The sequence below is a fragment of the Megascapheus bottae genome, chromosome 8 (assembly GCF_031878675.1).
Source record: "Megascapheus bottae isolate mThoBot1 chromosome 8, mThoBot2.hap1, whole genome shotgun sequence".
Classification (NCBI taxonomy): domain Eukaryota; kingdom Metazoa; phylum Chordata; class Mammalia; order Rodentia; family Geomyidae; genus Megascapheus; species Megascapheus bottae.
This window is the reverse complement of record NC_143516.1, coordinates 40,173,431-40,191,490: the sequence shown is the minus strand read 5'-3', so window position 1 is coordinate 40,191,490 and position 18,060 is coordinate 40,173,431. Positions and strand designations below refer to the sequence as shown.

The following is an 18,060-nucleotide window of genomic DNA, read 5'->3' as shown; positions in this document are numbered from 1 at the left end:
AATAAAAAGTTAATGAAGAAAATAAGCACTGGTTGTAATGAATTAATAATATTGCTAGATTTGTATGTAGTTTTTATTGTAAGTGAAATATAATCAATAGGAATATGTAATCAAACTTCAATGTTCTCTTGAGATCACTCTGAAAAGTAGGTATATTTGAATTTAAAAAAGCCTATGCCAACTTCAATTATTCATCATAATCATTTAAAATCACTGGCTATAAACACCTGAAAGGTTCTCACGGTTGAAAGATACATTTTTCAACACCGGTGTAGTTGCTCACACCTGTAATCCTAGTTAATCAGGAGGCTGAGATCTGAGGATCTTGGTTTAAAGTCAGCCTGAACACTAACGATTATGAGACTCTTATCTGTACTTAACCACTAGAAAACCATAAATGGCACTGTGGCTCAAGGGGTAGGGTGGTAGCCTTGAACTGAAGAGCTCAGGGACAGTGCCCAGACCCAGAGTTCAAGTTGCACGGACAACAAAAAATTAAAAAAAAAAAAAGAAAGATACATTTTTTCAGATTAGGTTTTATTGATTTACAATTAGGGAATATAACTTTCTTTTCCTTTAAAAATTAATTTTAATTATATGAATAACATTTAAAAACCAAAATGTTACAAATAAAATTCCTTTTGACTATTTCTTTTTTGTTTTCCTTTTTTTTTCTGGTTGGTCATGGGGCTGGAACTCTGGGCCTGGACTCTCTCTGAGCTCTTCAGCTCAGGGCAAGCTCTCTACCACTTGAGCCACAGCACCACCTCCAGTTTTCTTTTTGTGGGCCATGGTGCTTGAACTAGGCCTGAGCACTGTCCCTGAGCTTTTTAGCTCAGGGCTAACACCCTATCCCTGGGCCTGGGCTTGTCCCTGAGCAATTCAGCTCAAGGCTACCACTTTACCCTAGAACCAAGCCCACTTCCTATTTTCTATAGGTTAACTGGAGTTAAGGTCCTTTTGTGCCCAGGATGGTTTTGAACCTTGATCCTCAGATCTCAGCCTCCTGAGTAGCCAGGATTACAGGTATGAGCCAACTCGGCCCCACCTCCGGTTTTCTGGTGATTAATTGGAGATAAGAGTTTCAGGGACTTTCAGGCCCAGGCTAGCTTTGAATCCAGATCTCAGCCTCCTGAGTAGCTAGGATATTAGTGTGAGCCACCAATATCCAGCTTGACTATTTTCTTATTCTTGTTCTTTCCCCAACTACTATTATTATTTACTATATACACACATACAGATATATCCATATATAAGTATACATATATTTATGTATTTATATTAACACACTAGAGTTTGAATTCAGGGCCTTGTGCTTGCTGTAGGTACTTTAATGCTGAGTAACACTTCTAATCCTTTTGAATGTTGCTTATTTTTGAGATACGGTTTTAATTCCCAATGGGCTACACAACTAGACCTGTGATTCACCTATTTTAGGCTTCCTTTCCTAGCCTGGATGCCTTCTGCATTTAAACACAGTCTCATGGTCTTTTCTACTAGTTTAGTGTGAAACCCCAATCTCCTCCCAATCTCATTCTCCCATATAGCTAAGGATGACAGGTACATGTAAGCCAGGTATGAGTTGAGAAAGGGTCTAATTACCTTTTTTTTTTGTCTGCCCAGCTTGAGCAAAGTTCTACTCTCAGCCTTCTAAGAAACTAGGATTACAGATATGAGCCACCAGCACTCAATTTAAATGCTATAGATTGGCATATTAACTTATTTCATGTTTATATTATTGAGCCCTAAATGAATATGTGATCAATATGTCCCTACTAAAGCCTTATTATTTATTTATTCATTTTTTCTCCCTCACTTCCTTCCTTCCTTGTTCCCTCCTTTCTTCCTTTTTTGCTAGTCCCAACCAGGGGCTTGAACTCGGGGCCTAAGCACTATCCTTAGGCTTTCTCAAGGCTACAGCTCTAGCATATGAGCCACAGCACCACTTCCAGCCTTTTCTATGTATGTGGTACACCAAGGAATTGAACCCAGCCAGATTTGTGCATGCTAGGCAAGCATTCTCCTACTAGGCCAAACTGCCAGCCCCTCCTTGAGTTTTCTTAAGGCTAGCACCACTTTTTGCTTTTTCTGTGTATGTGCTACCGAGGAATGGATCGAACCCACAGCTTCGTGCATGTTAGGTAAGCACTCTGCCACTAGTCCAAACTCCCAGCTCCAGTCTTATTCCTTAAGATGTTTTCAATGTGATAAACAGGTAGAAGATGGCAATACATCTGTAAATGAGTGTTAATGTCTAGGGCACTTAGATCTTTAATTAAATTTAGTGGTTATGCTTTAAAATTTGTAATGTTTCTTGAGGTACCATGGATCATTACTGATGGCAATGGGAATTCCATCCTTTTGTGGTTCCCAGCAGCACTTGTTTAAATCATCTCTGCTGCTCAAAAGAAATATGGTCTCAGCTGTGTGGGAGGATTAAAATTGGGGGTTACTTCAGCCTAGTCAACCCTATTTTATTTTGGTTTTGGTTCAGTCCCGGGGACTGAACTCAGGGCCTGAGCACTGTCCTTGGGCTTTCCTCAAGGCTAGAGCTTTACCACTTGAGCCATACCACCAGTTCTGGCTTTTCTGTATATGTGGTACTGAGGAATTGTACTTGGATCTTCGTGCATGCTAGGCAAGCACTCTACCACTAGGCCAAACTCCCGGCCCTCTCAAACCTATTTTAAAAATAGATAAGAAGCCCAATTTGGGCGGTGGCTTATGCCTGTAATCCTAGCTACTCAGGAGGCTGCTATCAGAGGATCAAGGTTCAAAGCCAGCCTTGGTCACAAAAGGACCTGAGATTCTTATCTCTGATTAACCTCTAGAAAACAGTAAGTGGGGCTTAAGTCAAGGATAGGGTGGTAGCCTTGAGCCTCAGAGCTCAGAGACAGTGCCCAGACCAAGTTCAAGCCATAAGACCCACAACAAAACAAAACAACCAAAAACAGATAAGGCCAACATAGTAAGGTATTAGGGGGACAGGACTTGAATGTATAAATTTAGGAAAGGCACATTTCAGTCTCTAACACCTACATACATAATAATAGAGCTGTAAATTTACATAGTGATGTAGCAATTATATACTGAGTGCCTAATACTTGTACAAGTATGAAGGAAAGCTCTGCTGGATAGAGTAATCTAGGTGAAGTTGTTTTATTTTAGGGTTTGAAGTATATCTTTCTATGTTCCCAGTTATTTGCCACTGAACTTGGGGTACCGAGCTCAGTAGCTAAGCGTCTATGTACTCAGGGCATCAGAGCTCCTAGAGCCAATATCATGCCAGTCACAGGTTCTGTTTCCACAGTGGTAATCCGATGATGGGACTAGCTTCTTGTCAAATTGGTAGGACTACCAACCACTACAGCCTTCACTACCCAACTACTCACTGCTTAAACTTACAGAGGATCCACCTCAGACTATCTAACTCTCCACCATCACCTCTCCTAGCTGGCTTATACTCAAGATATGTAGCAGGGTGTGCCCAAACTCTCTGAGCCATGCTTATTCCTTGTTTCCAAGTCCCCAGAGTAGCTCAGTCTCAGACAATATGGCTCCTCTCAAGATGGAACCTCCCTATAGCTCTCTGACGTATGAAAAGCCATGGCTTTCTTCTTCAATACCTGCCATATGTCATACCAGATAACTGCACCTGACTTAAGGCTTGTGGGAATTGTGGGCTTATCTTATTTTTTACCCAGGCTTCCTAGCTTATCATGTAATTGTGGTTTTTCCTTAACTACCCCCATGTTTCAGCTGTTTCTACTGGGTGTTAAAAGCTGAGTTTAAAGTTATACACTATTTCTCACTTTTCTTTGAACTTCCTTTCTGTTTTTCCTGGATTTTCAGCTTTTTTTTTTTTTTGAGTCTTTTGGGTTTTTTTGTTTTTTTTTTTTGTGTGTGTGGGGGGGTTGTTTTTGCCAGTCCTGGGCTTGAGCTCAGGGTCTGAGCACTGTCCTTGGACTTTCTCAAGGCTAGAGCTCTACCACTTGAGCCTCTGCACCACTTCCAGCTTTTTTGTATGTATGTGGTACCAAGGAATCGAACTCGGGTCTTTGCATATGCTAGGCAAGCACTTTAACCATTAGGCCAAACTCCCGGCCGATTTTCAGCTTTTTTTTGGTTATAGTTTGTCAAGATTCTAATGATGTTTATCCTCTTTCTTTTTAGAATATAACCTATCTCTCATTACCCTGACAATTCTTATTCATGGAATTGCATAGGGAAAACTCCTAGTGCCTATTACAAAATCCACATCATTCTAGGACCTGCTAGTTAGTTCATATCTCCTAGATACTTCAAAGTTCACTTAAATGCTACTTATTTAATAGCTTTATAATACAGTAATATAGAAACTTGTATGCTCCTTGGCTTGATGCTAAGGTCACTGAGAACAAATACTATGTACTACTTGGCTTACATCTGATGCAACAGACATGGTACCTGGCACATAGTAAACATTTAATAAATAACAGCTTATTAAGTGATAAAGCAGGACTATGGGATGTTCAATTCATCTAGAAGCAAAACTGGAAGGAGGTACCAGAGAGATCAGAATAGGTATCAATACAGTAACAAAAGTCTGAAATAGAGTAGCAAAAATGGAATGAAAGAAAAGGAGATTGTAGAAACTTGTGAGCTGGTGACTTGTTAAGTAGGCATAGCAAGATAGAGTGTGTGATTTCCAGATTCCCAAGAGTAACTGGGTGACAAAATGTTGATAGTATTAGTAGAAGTGATAAAGACGTAGTAACATAATCCTCACTGCTATTAAAAGATTAACCCTAAAATTGAAGGGATTTAATAAATTTTTCCTTATATACATCAAGTTGATATGGAGGACAGGCAGGTGGATCTCTTCTGTGATTCATTTCAAATTGAATGGGTCACCTCCAAGATCATTTGTTTAAGGTGTATTATAAATGTAAGTTTTTTATGGCAAAGAAAAAGTACATGTCACTTCTGTTGATACTACACTGACTAAATCTTTATTATAACATCCAAAAACTATCAGGACAGCTGGTAAACACAGTCTGAGTACTCAGGAAATAAGGAACGGTATTGGTGTACTTGTTTCAATCTCTTCTGCCACAGTTAAAATGGTGGGAAATTTCAGGGACTGAAAAAGATGAAAAATATATTCAGTTTGTAGTTTGTTTTTAACTCTTATGAGGAAAAACAGAAACAAAAACCCTGGGTTTAGTCTCAGCTCTACCACTAGCTAAAAAAATGCACCCAAACTCCTTTAAACTTATGTTACATTAGAGAAGTCTAAATATTATCCATCCATCCATCCATCCATCCATCCATCCATCCATCCATCTAGCTTTTCATCCATCCACCTATCTATCTATCTTGCAGGTGCATGGGCTTGACTTTGGGGCCTTATGCTCTCATTTCAAGTTTTTGCTCACAATTGGCACTTCATCACTTGAGCCATACATCCACTTTGGCTTTCTGCTGGTTAACTGGAAAAGACATATAACATGGACTTGTCTGCTTAGACTGTTTTGAGGATTATAGGCACAGGTGCATAGCTTCATTTTAAGTATTTTTTATCAGTGTATATAGTTGTACAAAATAATGAGTTTCATTATGACATTCTTATATATGAGTATAACATACTAATAACCATATTTGCCCCATTGCCTTCATGTATCTCCATTTCCCTCTAAATGTTTTAGTATTATAAATTACATTTGGTAATAATCCATCTTTTATACACAAAATAGTCTATTCTCAAGGAAATGAGAATTGTAAATTTTTTCTCAATTATAGCTAGGAATACATAAAAATTAAAGTAATATTTTTTTGATTGGATTTACATTGAATTTTTGTTTTTGCCAGTCCTGGGGCTTGAACTCAGGGCCTGAGCACTGTCTTGGGACTTTTTCTCAAGGTTGGTGCTCTACCACTTGAGTACAGCACCACTTCCAGCTTGTTTCTATGTATGTGGTACCGAGGAATTGAACCTGGGTCTTCATGCATGCTAGGCAAGCACTCTGCCACTAGGCCAAACTCCTGGTCCCTTTACATCCAATTTTTTAAAAGTCACTATTGGTAGAATAACCCATAGTCTTGCTGACAAAAGATGAATATCCATAGTGCAGTTTTACAAAGGTGGCTTTCTGGCCTACTTTTCAAAATGCAGTGATTACATGTCAGACTAAATTCTGCATCTCTTGGCAGATATCTATTTCCCTAGATATCTCTAGAGCACCAGTTACATCCTTAGGCCAGACAAAAGAGATCATCAAACTCACTTTTGGTACCTTAGGTAATTTACTCAGGTACTAGTAGCTGACATCAAAGTCAAGTTTATGAGAGAAACACCAACAATGTAGTTTGGAGGTGACTTAAAAAGCTTCCAAATCAGTATTTCCTCAAATGTTAAATAATTCACTGTGATATTATAGATACAAGCCTCCAGCAAAAGTTACACTTGAATAATTAAGGAAGTAGGAGCCAAATAAATTACTTCAGGAATAAAGAAACAAATTAATTGTTTCTCAAAGTACTATACTAAATTGCCTTTGCACATTAACAAGTAGGTAAAACATCCAAATAAATTAATTACTTCAAATTTGATTATAGAAAGCAGCCTAAAACTACATGTTGGCGTTTCCCCTAAATGCAGTTTTAGAGACTATATACTTGAAGATAAAATCCGTTTGTATTTTTTTTTTGCCAGTTCTGGGCCTTGAACTCTGGGCCTGGGCACTGTCTGAGGGCTTTCTCAAGGCTAGAGCTCTACCACTTGAGCCACAGCACCACTTCTGGTTTTTTTCTGTGTATGTGGTATTGAGGAATTGAACCCCGGTCTTTGTGCATGCTAGGCAAGCACTCTACCACTAAGCCAAAATCCTGGCCCCCATTTGTAATTTTTATGTTCATAATATGTATTTTCTCTTTGGCAATGTTCACCTACATAGATTGCTCACATTAAAATGACAATCTACCAAATTCATTACAGGAAGGAGCTGAAGAAATGCAATTATTTCTTCTAGGCTAAAAAATAAATTAGAAAGGAACTGAGGTGACACCATAATATATCCAATACATATGGATAATAGCTACTGAATGGTAAAATGGCTACACAGTTTGGAATAAAAATAAGATTTCGCTAAGCACCATTGCTCACGCCTGTAATTCTAGCTACTCAGGAGACTGAGATCTGAGGATGGAGGTTCAAAATCAGCCAGGCACTAAAGATCTTGAGACTCTTATCTCCAATTAACTAGAAAACTGGAAATGGCACTGTGACTCAAGGGGTAGGGTAGTAGTAGCCTTGAGCTGAAGAGCTCAGGGACAGCGCCTAGGGTCAGAGTCCAAGCCTCATGACAAAAAACAAAACAAAAAAAAGATTTCAATCCCAACTCTTTTACTTTCTACCTAGAAGATTTACTTTGAGTCTTAACAGTAATGATTATCTGTTCTATAATGAGAAGATTATTTACTCATGAAGCAAATAAATATCAAACATCTATTTTGTGTCAAGTAGTACTTTTTTTTGGTCAGTAGTGGGGCTTGACCTCTGGGTGGGCTTTGTCCCTGAGCTCTTCAGCTCAAGGCTATTCTACTGTTTCAGCCACAGTGACACTTTTGGTTTTCTGGTGGTTAACTGGAGATAAGAGTCTCATGGATCTCTCAGGCTGGCTTTGATCAGAGATTCTCAGATCTCAGCCTCCTAAGAAGCTAGGATTACAGGCGCCCAGCCTGTACTTTCCAGTGATTATTGAAGATAATAAAATTTCTAACAGGAAGCTGAGGTGGCTATGAGGTCCATTCATTTCTCTGAGTCTAACAGATAATTAACATTTACTTTAGATCTTTCTGTACTATTTCTAGTAGTCTAAATTGTACCTAGCTAAGAGTTTCCTACAAAATTTATAAGCTAGGGCTGGGAATGTGGCTTAGCGGTAGAGTGCTTGCCTAGCATACATGAAGCCCTGGGTTCCATTCCTCCGTGCCACATAAACAGAAAAGGCTGGGTGTGGCACTGTGGCTCAAGTGGTAGAGTGCTAGCCTTGAGCAAAAGAAGCTCAAGGATAGTTCCCAGACCCCGAGTTCAAGCTCCAGGACTGGCAAGAGAAACAAAAACAATAACCAAATTTGCAAGGTAAAGTTCAGAGCTCTAATTCAATTAAGTTTAGGGAAAAGATATACATGTATTCAATTTTTTTCCAAGTTACCTTCCATTTATATATTTTTTCAAGACTTTTTATAAGAAGAATTTTTTTGCAAACTGATAGCCAAATTAATCTAAAATGAAATCAATTCTTGAAGAACAGAAAGATGAAATAAACACAGGAGACTTGGAAGAAAGAGCTTTATGGTGACATCCTTAAGTTTTCCTATTTGTTAACTGTATCACCTGAAAAAGATTCAAAGTTTTTTCTTGAGTAAAGTTAAGTACAACTCTATCTATTCATCAAATGGCCTGTCATAAAAAATGACGCTGAAAGTATAAAATAAACACATTATTCCAGAGTGATTGATAACTGGAAATTATTCCAAGACATCTCTTCTAGTGAAGATATATATACAGATAAATAACGCAAGATGATACTGGCTGTGTAGTTGTCATTTGATATTATCTTCTGTTTGCTTGTTAATGAAGAAGGAGCACTAAATTTCATAGCTGGTAAGCAATATTTATCTCTAAATACTATAGGACAAATAAATATTTGTGAAAATGACAGAATAAAAAAAAAGCCAAAGATTAGATACTAGTGGCTCATGCCTGACATCCTAGTATTTGGGAAGTCAAGACCAAGAGATTGTGGTCCAAGGATAAAGTGGACATATACATAAAACCCCCTTCTCAACCATCTGGGTGTGGTGGTATATAGCTATGTGAGAGGCTGAGAGCAAGAGAACCAAGTTCCAGGCCGGGAGCGTATCCTAGTATAAAGTGTTCGCCTAGCATGCACGAGCCCTGGGTTCGACTCCTGGGTACCACATGCTCAAGTGGCAGAGCGCTAGCCTTGAGCAAAAAGTATCCAAGGACAGTGCCCAGGCCCTGAGTTTGAGCGCCAGGACTGGCAAAAAAAAAAAAAAAAAAATTGAGAATCAAAGTTCCAGGTCAACCTAGGAAAAAAAAAATCCTCAAGACTCCTCTCAGTGGTACATAGCTACCATGCAGGCTATGATGGTGGCCTAGGCCCATGTTCAGGCAAACAAACAAGACCCTAGCTGGGCAGGGAGGCTCACGCCTGCAATCCTAGCTACTCAGGAGGCTAAGATCTGAGAATCAAGGTTCAAAGCCAGCCCAGGCACAAAAGGACTTTAGACTCTTATCGCTAATTAGCCTCTAGAAAACGGGAAGTGAAGCTTGGCTCAAGGGTAGGGTGGTAGCCTTGGGCTGAAGAATTCAGGGACAAGTACCAGACCCAGGGGTAGAGTGGTAGCCTTGAGCTGATGAGCTCAGGGACAGGGCCCAGGCCAAGTTCAAGCCCCATGACCCATAAAAAAAACAAAAAACAAAACAACAACAACAACAATAAAAACAAAAAACCAACACCCTCTCTCAAAAATTACCATTGTAAAAAAGGTCTAGAAGAGGTAGAGGTGTGACTCAAGTGGCAAAACTCCAGTCTGGGGTGGAGAGAGGGCTAGAGATATGGTTGAACAGCAAAGGGCCTGGGAAGTGCAAGAATTTGAGTGCAAACCTCAGCACTGTCATAAAAGGAAAAGAAAATGCAATCCAGAGAACAATATCTTTAAAAAGACTAATTTCTTCTTACCATGAGTAGATACCACTGACCATGTCATAGTTCTGACATGAATCATTCATGCTGCTGGGCCCCGCTGCTTTGGAAATGAGCAGCACTACCAAGCCTCTCAACTGAAGGTTATGCCGGCTGTCATGTACAAGCCCCCTGCCAAGAAGTAAAGAAAGAAGAGGATTAATATATCTTCACAGAACCAGTCAGTCCAAACTTCTAAAACTATATAGTGGGTTTACTGAATGGAAATAGTTGAGGAAGCAAAGAGTTAATGTTAGGGTATCTTACACATTCAGTAGACAATGGGAAAAACAGATGACTGGATTTTGTTTTTTAAATTAGGATATATTTGACATATCATTCATACATATATATGATGTACTTTGACCAAACTCACCACCTCTTATTCTCTTTCTTGTTTCTCTCTTTCACGTCTTTTTTTTTTTTTTTTGCCAGTCTTGGGCTTGAACTCTGGGCCTGAGCACTGTCCTTGAGCTTCTTTTGCTCAAGGCTACCACTCTACCACTTGAAACACAGTGTCACTTCTGGCTTTTTCTGTGTATGTGGTTCTGAGAAATCAAACCTAGCGCTTCATGCATGCTAGGGAAGCACTTTACCACTAAGCCACATTCCCAGCCCATTAACTACAAATTTTTACAAAACCTAATAAAACCTTATCTATATACTGGCTACAGTGAGTCTTTAAGAGAAGGTCTGATTAGTTATTAATTCTAGAAAGGGGAAAGCAAAGTAGGCTTATGGGAGGAAAAGGTTGAGACTAGTTGCAGATTAAAGAGATGACAAATTAATGAAAACAGAGGAACCTGGAGATTAAGTCATACAGGTCATACTGATACAGCAGCTCTGGCAACAATTTGAGCAACATTTTCCTCAAATTACTCAAGAAATGGGACCTTTTAACAAGGGACTGAAAAATAGTAACAGTTAAAAACCTATCTAGTGCTTCACATATTGCCTTTACTGTGTGTCAGGAGTCATTCTACATGTTTTACTCTCTTGTAACAAAATTAATTCATAACTTGAAGGAGAAGGAACCACAATCAGCCTACTTTTCTACCTGAAGAAGGTGCACAGGAAGATTATGTAGGTATTCCACTGTGCTACAATGACTCTATCTGCTTTATCTCATGAACAAAGTATATGCTAAATTCAAATTAGAAGAGTAAATTTTAAGTTCAGATACACCCATGCCTGAAAAAATCTTTGTTATTCGTAAGTACTATAACAGATACTGTCATCTCTTTTAGAGAATGAGAGTAACAATATCTGCTTTCTACAGTCATCACTGGAAAGAAACAACATTGCTAAAGTATGAAATACAGAGGGAGGCACATGGTCCTATCTATCTATGTATCTTCCTATATTGTATTGCTTTTCTATTTCTCTAAATAACAAACTTTACATGATTTTTTCTATCAATCCTCAGCGCCATTATCATTGTCTTGCCTCTTCTAGAATGAATTAATGAAAGATCAGGAAAATAATCTGTAATAGATAGACTGGCTGATAAAAAATAAGCCAGCATTCAGAAGAGCACTCCTTCTAACCCTTTCAGTCTCACTAAAATAGGAGTTAACGGCCTGAAAGACAGATTAAAATGAGCAAATTACACAACTATTTTTGAAACACTTCTTTAAAATCACCTCATTAACACCCCTTTGAAAACAGTCCTGAGATAAACTGTTAATGTGTATAGCGCAAAAATTAGTTCTCAACCAAAAAACAATGACAAATTTTGCTTCTGAGCACAGAATCTATGGGAATATAAATTTACTGGATATGTTTCATATAGACAAAGAAAGACTTAACCTGGAACACTTTATCTATTCTCAGTGCCTCTATTAATATAAGTTGAAGGATATTCAGAAATTGGTGCGATCATACACAAATTGCAAAAACTTCGAATATTCCACAGTACAAAAAAAAAGGAAATCTGAAACATTCCGTATCCTAAGCATTATAGGTACATGATGATCAAACTGTACTCCATATGTATGGATAATATCTTAGGGAATGGTAACGTTGGTGTTCTCAAACTTATTTAGTCAGAGGTTTGTTAATGCTTATCATTTATCAGACATGGTACTCAAAGTGGTGGAGGATATGATGATGAATACTAGTGAGGTGTAGCTTCCCTTCTTGTAGGTTAACAATAAGGATTTAAAAAATCAGGGGCCAGGAGTTTGGCCTAGTGGTAGAGTGCTTGTCTAGCATGTACGAAGACCCTGGCTGGATTCCTCAGTACCACATACATAGAAAAAGCTAGAAGTGGTGCTTTGGTTCAAGTGGTAGAGCTCTAGCCTTGAGAAAGCCCAAGGACAGTGCTCAGGCCCTGAGTTCAAGCCCAGGGCTGGTAAAAAAAAAAAAAAGAAAAAAATCAAAATATGCTGTTATACAGTCCACATGAGGGATGAGCAAGAGCTGTACAAAGGAATAAGAAGAGCCAGCAACTAATATAACCCACTGAAGATTTAAAGAAATTTCTACGAGTGTTTTACACAAGGGGAAGAAATATCTGGGGGAGATGGGGCTAGGAGTATAAGAAAAGTGTTCAGAAGAGCGAAACAATGTGTGACTATTTGAAGGAAAGAGGAGGAAACAACTGCTCCAGAATTAATATGGAAGGAACATTGTTTGAGAATGGGAGGGACTAGGAAAAAATGAAGATCTTTCACTAAAGAACTTTCATTTGAAAGGCTTCCAAATGAACAGGAGAGAAATCTAGTATTTCTTTTTTCCCCATTCAGTCCTGGGGCTTGAACTCAGGGCCTGGGTAGTGTACTTGGACACTTTTTTGCTCAAGTCTAGCACTCTACCACTTGAGTCCAGCACCACTTTCAGCTTTTTCTAAGTATGTGGTACAGAGGAATTGAACCCAGGACTTTGTGCATGCTAGGCGAGCATTCTACTACTAGGCTACACTCCCAGCCCTGGTATGTATTTCTTTTTTTTTCTCTCTCTTTCTATTTGTGATTTTGTTTTTTTGTTTTTTGCCAGCCCTGGGCTTGGACTCAGGGCCTACTCAGGCCTGCTCATGTCCTTGGGCATTCCTCAAGGTTCGGGCTCTACCATTTGAGCCATAGCACAACTTCTGTTTTTTTTTCTATGTATGTTGTACCGAGGAATCAAACCTGGGTCTTCATGCAGGCTAGGCAGGCACTCTACCACTACTAGGCCACACTCCCAGCTCTGGTATGTATTTCTTTAGAGATCAATACAAATGTATAAAAATTTTATCAAGTGAATTGTAGCTCTGCATGGAAAAAAATGAAAAACCAGAACAGACTCTGGAGATGCTGGGGCCCTTGTTGCTATTTTTCAGAAGGCAGGACTATTTGATATTTGGTATCTTTACTTTATTCTCTGATCCTGTATTTCACTTCATTATATTTAATTGTCCAATAAACAAAAGGAACATTTAGTAGACTGTAATCTTTTTTTTTTTTTTTTTTTTTTTGTCAGTCCTGGGCTTGAGCTCAGGGCTTAAGCACTATCCTTGGGCTTTCTCAGGGATAGAGCTCTACCACTGGAGCCTCAGCCACTTCTGGCTTTTTTCTATGTATGTAGTGCCAAGGAATCGAACCTGGGTCTTCGTGCATGATAGACAACCACTTTACCAGTAGGCCAAACTAGCGACCCTATAGTGTAATCTTTATCACTAAAGTTTTATAGAATTATTTTCTTATGTAAACAAAAACGTCATCCTTCATTCACTCACTTACCAGACATAAACTGAACACTTTTCCTACGCATTAGAGCATTAGGCACGGTGCTAATTTTAGGTGTAAAGGCCAGCAAAATCCAGGTATGAAACTTGGTAAGCATGGAATTTGTGAAGCATGGAAGCAACTTATAAAAGCGAAAATCTCAAGCCGGGCTCAGTGGTTCAGGCCTGTAACCTCAGCTACTCAGGAGGCTAAGGTTGAGGTTCAAAGTCAGCCCAGGCACAAAAGGATCTGAGACTAACCTCTAGAAAATGGGAAGTGGGGCTTGGCTTGAGGGTAGGGCGGTAGCCTTGAGCTGAAGAGCTCAGGGACAACACCCAGGTCAATTCAAGCCCCATGACCCACAAAAAGAAAAAAAAAGTGAAAATTTCAGGTTTATTATTAAATTTATTACCCATGGTGATAAATGCTATAAACTACAAAGAGGAAGTGATGACTTAGTTGACATTCAAAGAAGAGCCTATGTAAAGGAAAGCTGCAAGAAGAGAACAGTTAGGGAGTTAATCACAGCACAAGAACAAGCATAAGCCAGGCCAAAGACACTGAGTGAAACAAGGCTACAGGCCCACAGGTTGAATATGCCATGACAAGACGTTTGCTCTTTTGTATCTAAAGAACAATAGAAAAGTATTACTAGATTTATTAAGCATACCTTAAAAAACAATCCTCTACCCTAACTCAAAAATAACTTATAGGCAGAAGTGGTAGAAAGGGGAGCAAACTAAATGAGATTGAGGAAACTAAAAGATGGTTTCTTTAACTGCCCTGCCCTGCCCTGACCTTCTGATTTTTCCTGTTTTTCATCTCCCACATTCAGGCATTATACTTTGGAGTCCTGAGTTCCTCTTTCTATATCATAATGATTTCCTAAAAGTGACAGCTACACATTCTTAAATACATGCTCAGGTTTATTATTTTAATATTATGCATAAAAATTACTGTTGCAGGCTGGGATTTTGGCCTAGTGGAAGAGTGCTTTGCCTAGCATGCACGAAGACCCAGGTTTGATTCCTCGGCACCACATACATAGAAAAAAAAACTGGAAGTGGTGCTGAGGCTCAAGTGGTAGAGCACTGTCCTTGAGAAAAAATCCAAGGACAGTGCTCAGGCGCTGAGCTCAAGCCCAGGCCTGGCAACTCTAACAATGAAGGGGAAGAGTTCCTTGATAAAGGAATGCAACCCTTATTCACCAAAATCATAGCTGAGAACTTCCCCAAACTAAAAGGGAAAATACTTACATTAATGAAGGTTTCAGGACTCCAAATAGGCAAGATCCTAGAAAGAACTCGTCTAGACACATCATAGTAAAGACACTAGACCTGAATACCAAGGAGTGGATCTTAAATGCTACAAAAACAAAGAAACAGCTATACTACAATGGGAAAAAAATAGAATAACTGCAGACCTCTCCACGCAAACCCTGAATGCAAGAAAAGCTTGGAAAAACATCATTCATACTCCGGAGACCAACAACTGCCAACCCAGACTGATTTATCCAGCAAAACTAGCTTTTACATTTGAGGGAGAAACAAGAATATTTCATTCCAAAGAGAAGCTACATGAATACATGCTTATAAAAATTATTAAATAATCAAGAACAAACTTCAGAACAGCTAGAACCCCCATCAAAAAGCAATTACCTATAAATCACTAAACACAAAAGGGGGAAAAAAAAGAGAGAAAGAAACTCAGAAGTAAAATTAAATAATGAAAAAGGACACTGACCACTGACCACTGAACAATCCAACCAAAAGACACAGAGCAGCAGACTGGATTAAGAAACAAGACCTATCCATATATTGCCTCTAAGAGACTCACCTCACTGCCAAAGACAGAAACAGGTGAAAGGATGGAAACAAATTTTCCACTATAATGCACCGTGCAAAAAAGCAGGAGTTGCAATCTTAATCTCTGACAAAATTAACTTCCCGGTAAAATCAGTACATAAAGATAAAGGCAGCCGCTACATATCAGTAAAGGGCACAATCCATACCCACAATACTGCAGTTATTAACATATACTCCCCAACAAAAGAGCACCCAAATTCGTCAAGAAAACTGTCTTAGAATTACAGAACAAGATAGACTCAAACCCAATCATAGTGGGAGACTTGAACATGCCACTCTCACCAAATGACAGGTCAACTTAACAAATTTAAGCAAAGACACCATCGACTTAAACAACACCATAGCCCGGCTGGGCTTAACATATATACACAGAGTCTTCCATCCAACAGTGAAACTTTATACATTTTTCTCAGCAGCACATGGAACACACTCCAAAATAGAAACTTAAGCATATATAAGAGGACTGATATAATCCCATGCATTCTATCTGATCATAGTGGAGTCTGACTAGTTCTGAACAATGCAGTAAAAGTCAAAAAACATTCAAACACTTGAAAGCTGAACAACACACTTCTGAATAACTCCCAGGTGACAGATCAGATCAAAGAAGAAATTCTAAACTTTCTTGAATGTAATGATAATACAAGAGACTTCACAAAGGAACTTATGGGACACAGCAAAGGTAGTTCTAAGGAACAAATTTATCACACTAGGAGTGCATATTAAAAAGACAGAAGAGCATGTAAGTAACCTAAAAAAGAAATTGAAACACCTAGAGGAGCAAGAAAAAGTTAATTCCAAAACAACCAGAAGGACAGAAATAACAAAAAATCAGAAATATCAGAGATTGAAATAAGATCCACTATACAATAGTCAACAAAATAGACAGACCCCTGGCAAGATTAATCAAAAAAAGGAGAGAGGAGACTCAAATAAACAAGATTAGAGACTCCACGGGAACAATCACAACCAATATCCAAGAAATTCAGTCCATTATGAATAACTACTACCAGGGCCTATATTCAAAGAAACATCTATTTCTAGTAGAAATAGATGATTTCTTAAATAAATATAGGCTGCCCACATTTAACAATGAAGAGGTAAACAAACTTAACAAAACAATCTCTTACAATGAAATTGTGGAAGCAATCAGGGAAATACCAACCAAAAAGAGCCCAGGGCCAGATGTTTTCACTGCGGAATTCTACAAGATGTTTAAAGATGAAGCAACACCTATACTCTTGAAACTCTTCTGAGAAATAGAAGCAGAAGGAGCAATACCAAACTCATTTTATGAAGCTAATATTACTCTCATCCCCAAACCAGGGAAAGACCCAACAAAAAAATGAAATTACAGACCTATTTCTCTAATGAACACAGATGCAAAACTCCTCAATAAAATACTAGCCAACAGAATCCAGAAACAAATTTAAAAAATTGTACACTACGATCCAATAGGCTCCATCCCACAGATGAAAGGCTGGCTTAACATTCACAAATCAATCAATGTAATACATTACATCAATACAGCTAAGGATAAGAATCATATGATAATTTCTCTGGATGCGGAGAAGGCATTTGACAAAATACAACATCCATTCATGTTGAAAGCACTAGAAAAAATAGGAATAAGAGGTAAATTCCTTAAAATAATTAAAGCCATATATAACAAACCTACAGTCAGTATTATACTAAATGGTGAAAGACTGGTACCATTTACCTTAAAATCAGGAACTAGACAGGGATGTCCACTCTCTCCACTTCTCTTCAATATAGTGCTGGAACCCTTAGCTAGAGCAATAAGGCAAGAAAAGGACATCAAAGGGATCCACATAGGGAAAAAAGAAATTAAACTATCCCTATTCGCAGATGACATGATCCTCTACTTGAGTGACCCAATAAGCTCCACTCCCAAACTCCTAGAATTAATAAACCACTTTAGCAAAGTGACAAGATACAAAATCAGTCTTCAGAAGTCAGCAGCCTTCTTGTACACCAACAATACACAAACAGAAGGCCAAATCAAGAAAATGATCCCATTCGCAATAGCCCCCAAAAGAATAAAATGAAAACTATAAAAGCCTAACAAAAGAAATTAAAGAGGACACTAGGAAATGGAAAGACATCCCATGCTCATGGTTAGGGAGAACCAACATAGTAAAAATGGCTATACTGCCAAAATTGACATACAAATTCAATGCAATCCCCCTCAAAATCCCAAAGACATTCTTTATGGAAATTGAAGATACAATCCAAAGGTTCATATGGAACAAGAAAATATCTAGAATAGCAAAAACAATTCTAGGCAAAAAGAGCAATGCAGGTGATATTATAATACCAGACTTCAAACTCTACTATGCAGACATAATAACAAAAACAGCAAGGTATTGGCACAAAAACAGACCAAAAGATCAATGGAACAGAACTGAAGATACAGAAATAGAACCACATACCTATAGTCAACTTGTATTTGACAAAGGAGCCAAAGATATACAGTGGAACAAACACAGTTTATTCAATTATTGGTGCTGGCAAAACTGGGCAGCCACATGCAGAAAAATAAAAATTGACCCTAGCCTTTCGCCATGCACAAGCATTAACTCAAAGTGGATCAAAGACCTCAATATCAGACTGGAAACTGTGAAACTGCTACATGATAAGAGTAGGAGAGACACTGGAACTCATAGGCACAGGCAAAAGATTCCTGAACAGAATCCCAGGGTCACAACAGATTGG

At 38.5% G+C, this 18,060-nt stretch overlaps 1 protein-coding gene across 2 annotated transcripts in view; it reads right to left on the bottom strand.

The window, feature by feature from the left end:
- Pdss2 (decaprenyl diphosphate synthase subunit 2) overlaps window positions 1-18,060 on the bottom strand; it is a 212,268-nt gene that overhangs the window by 133,219 nt on the left and 60,989 nt on the right. For both annotated transcript variants that reach the window (XM_090338343.1, XM_090338342.1), the window contains exon 2: window positions 9,750-9,884. In XM_090338343.1, coding sequence (XP_090194469.1) covers window positions 9,750-9,884 — 135 coding nt within the window. The remainder of the gene's footprint in view (window positions 1-9,749; window positions 9,885-18,060) is intronic.